Source organism: Daucus carota, chromosome 2 (genome assembly GCF_001625215.2).
Source record: "Daucus carota subsp. sativus chromosome 2, DH1 v3.0, whole genome shotgun sequence".
NCBI classification, from domain to species: domain Eukaryota; kingdom Viridiplantae; phylum Streptophyta; class Magnoliopsida; order Apiales; family Apiaceae; genus Daucus; species Daucus carota.
In genome coordinates, this window is record NC_030382.2 from 31,877,388 (window position 1) to 31,881,030 (window position 3,643).

At 39.3% G+C, this 3,643-nt stretch overlaps 1 protein-coding gene across 1 annotated transcript; it reads right to left on the bottom strand.

Annotated features, from left to right (window-relative positions):
* Positions 1–266: 266 nt before the first annotated feature.
* LOC135150497 (protein indeterminate-domain 7-like) lies at positions 267–2,819 on the bottom strand. Its single transcript, XM_064086834.1, has 3 exons — positions 2,705–2,819; positions 2,097–2,493; positions 267–1,269 (listed from the first exon to the last, which is right to left on the bottom strand). The coding sequence occupies exons 1-3, from the start codon at positions 2,817–2,819 to the stop codon at positions 267–269; spliced, it is 1,515 nt and encodes a 504-aa protein (XP_063942904.1).
* Positions 2,820–3,643: the final 824 nt, after the last annotated feature.

Genomic DNA, 3,643 nt, shown 5'->3' on the forward strand with positions numbered 1-3,643 from the left:
ATCTGATAATTGTTCAGAAAATCAAAACTAGAAACCAAAATATCCCAGAAGAATTATTTGATAGAAAAGAAAATAAAAGCATGATTTCTTCAAGCTGCACGTCCCTGGTTGCCTCTGGAACTCGAATGCCAAAACCAACTTCGGGCGCCTGCAAAATACCAGATGTTACAAACTTGCTGGCTTGTTAAAATGAAACATTCCTCAAATGGACAATATATAGTGTATGTGTGTGTGAGAGAGAGATGCTTGCCTGAAGCACTGGTGCATTAGAAAGCTGGGTGGCCGGGAACAAAAGGCCCTGCCTCAGCTGATAGGGTGGCTTCACTGTCTGGCGAATTCCTCGCAGTGCCAGTTCCATATCCAAAGCCATCATTCTCCATTCCAGCTCCAGTGAAGCTGTTCATTGCAGTTCCCATTCCCAGAAAATCCCTGGTATGCATATCACAATACTCAGTTTGAACAGTACTCACTTGTGGTTGCACCGCAGCATTCTTACTCGATTCACCAACAAACATCCCATCAGAGTTCATCATCACATCAGTCATCATCATTCCACCATAATAAGGACCATTCACCTGATCACTTAAGTATCCCCCAGCAACATTGTACATATCCTGAAAGCTGTTGCTACCAGCTGCCCAACCACCATGCATTCCAGCTCCCATATCTCCCTCGTAGTTTTCAAACTTCACTGCACCAGAAAAGCTCCCCATACTCTTCATCATGCCGACACTGTTGGGATCAGCTGCAGTCAGTGCGCCCTTGTGAAGATACGCAGGGGCGGGAGCTTGAGGGAACGGGGCACTGTTCAGAACATTATAAGCAGAAGTCTCCACATTCATCAACATACCACTGAATGAGTTGTGGATGTTGAGATCCATGTCATTCGGAGCAGTGATCATGTTAGCACCACCATTGAAACCAGCACTAAACATGTTGGTTGGTGCAGGGTAGGCTGGAATGCCGTGAATCCCAGAAGAATCAGAGGCTATAGGAAAGCCTAGCTTTGTCCCCGGAAATGGACCAACAGGGAAATTTGGGGGCAGGGGCTGGAAAGCAGATCCAACCGGCACAAGAGACGCGAATTGCTGATGGTTGGCTTGAAACAATAAACCCTCAGCCGATCCCTGACTAACAGGGGCAGGGTTAGCAGCATTTGCAAGAACGCTAGAAGCAGCAGTGCTCAAGGGTGAGGGGTTTATGGTGTGCCTAGCCAGCTCTTGAGCGAGGACATCACAAAAGGAGCGGTGGGTGATAAAATTATCACGCCTGCAACAAAAAATCATAAGAGTTTTACATCACAGTGCCAATATATATACACATAAACTACACCGTACTCTTCTTTATATGTGGGCCGTTACTATGAAAAATGTTGTAGTTAAATACTTAAATATGATCAGATATATGTATGCAATACTTAAGGATCACGTAGATAATGAAACAATAGTTAACGCTCAATTATAAAACTGTAATAAAAAATATGAGTCAAAATTAAATTGATATTTGGATTAATTAATGATAAAATGAAAAAGAAATGAAAAAGAAAAAAACAAATATCACTATTATAAAATATTATAAATAAATTGAAATAAGAATTGTGTATCAACTTAAATTTACACGTGCGCACTTTTAGTAAGCATATATATTTGACCTAGATAACTAGAATACAAGGCGGTGGGGTTTAAGATCAAAAGACACCACTCAATTACAAAGATTCAAAATAACACAAAAATAAGACATATAAGATCCCTCTATTTTGTATGTATATACGGACTATTATTCTATTAAATAAATGTAATCCAATTTTGAGACACAGAAACGATAGTAAGAAAGAAATTCAATAAAAGAACTCTGGAACCAAATGAACCCCAGTTCCTCTACTCATAAATTCTACACCTCAGTCCAACATATCACAGCAAAAGAAAAATAAATTAAATTGCACACTCAAACACTTTCAATTCAACAGATCACAAGACAAAAACAAATAAATTTTATCTACGTAAAATGAATTATGATTAACAGCAATGAGCATATATGCAATCAAAAATTATATCTGTAAAATTAAAAAAAAAAAAAAATTGTGATATGATCATTACCTAGAGAAGGTAAATCCACACTCGCACTTATACTTCTTTGTTCCGCAGATCTTACTGTGCGCTTTCAGGTCACAAAGTACAGCATACCTCTTGTGACACCTACTGCAACCGAATTGTTTCTCACCGTGTTTGCGAGCAAAATGCTTCTTAATGCCGGTGAGATCTCCCAGAGCCTTTGATGGATCATGGTGGGGACATCCAATCTCAGGGCAGACGTATACCTTCTTCTGCACCTCTTGATTTGTGTTTTTCTTGAGCTTCCAGGGCAGATTGTGCCCTCTCCTGTGCAGCTGCAAGTTCTGTTCCCTCGGAAAACCCTTGTCGCACAGCTCACATACAAAACGGTTTTTGGCCGTCAGAGATTCAGGAGAAAGCACAACAACCTCAGCATCCGGATCTGTCATTTACATACATATATCACAAAATTAACATCATATAAACAGATAAAACAGTCAAAAACCACGCCATTCATTCCCTTTAAATTTACAGATAAGGGTTTCACACAAGCTAGAAGACATCTGATTTATTTAATTTAGATGTATCCTTAAAGACACAAACATAAAATTACACTAGCACACCCACACACACATATATCTGCGAGATTTTACTTGGATGTCCGGGACGGTTTCGGTTCCTTCTGGGAGAAGCAGCATCAGCACTCCCAAAAGAAGCCACATCAGCACTCTGCTGATTCTCAATCATAGATGCAGATGAAGCAGCCATTTTTCACAAAAGTTTTTGGAAACAAAATTAATTTATATAGTTCCTGCAGCCAAACACAGAGACTCAGATGGAGAATGTTAACACATACCCCCTGGTATTTATAATAATACCTTGACTATAGGGCAGGGTTGTGAGGTAGTAACATTTTAACCCTGGCCCCTCATTCAGCAGATAAAAAATCCCATGTGTGGTATCTGGCCCCACTTAGTTTTTTAAATTACAGATTTTACAAAGAATTTCAAGTGAATGTTTGTGGACCTGTTTCAGGGTGATATACAAAGTACATTTATTTAAAAATAATTAAGAACATTTTCTTTTATCACAAGTTTTTGAAATATTTTGAGTGAAAAATAGGGAACCAAATAGAATTAGAGAAAGGTGGTGGTGGTGAGTACTCCTGGTAGTGCATACCAGCTTTGGCATATGTGGTCATGTGGGACCCACTGACAAATATTAGCAAATCCCATTTATGTCAATTTTTTTACATTAATTGTGTATGTTTCTCGATTCCGTCGCCCCGTCCGTTTCGCTCCGTAACTGTTTGAGAATACAATAAGATTTGAGTGAAACATCTACATTTTATTAACATATTAAATTTGCTAAAATCTTTGGGACATGAATATACTGTGTAAATGATATCTACAATTATTGTTAGGGCTGTTGACGAACCGAGCCGAGCCGAGTTTTGACTGAACCGAGCCGAACTTTAATTTTTTTCTGACGAAGCGAGCAGAGCTTTTTTGTCGAACAAAAATTGTGTTCAAGCTGGAGCTTGTTAACTAACGAGCCGAACACGAGCTTGTTGGCGAACAAATACAAGCCGA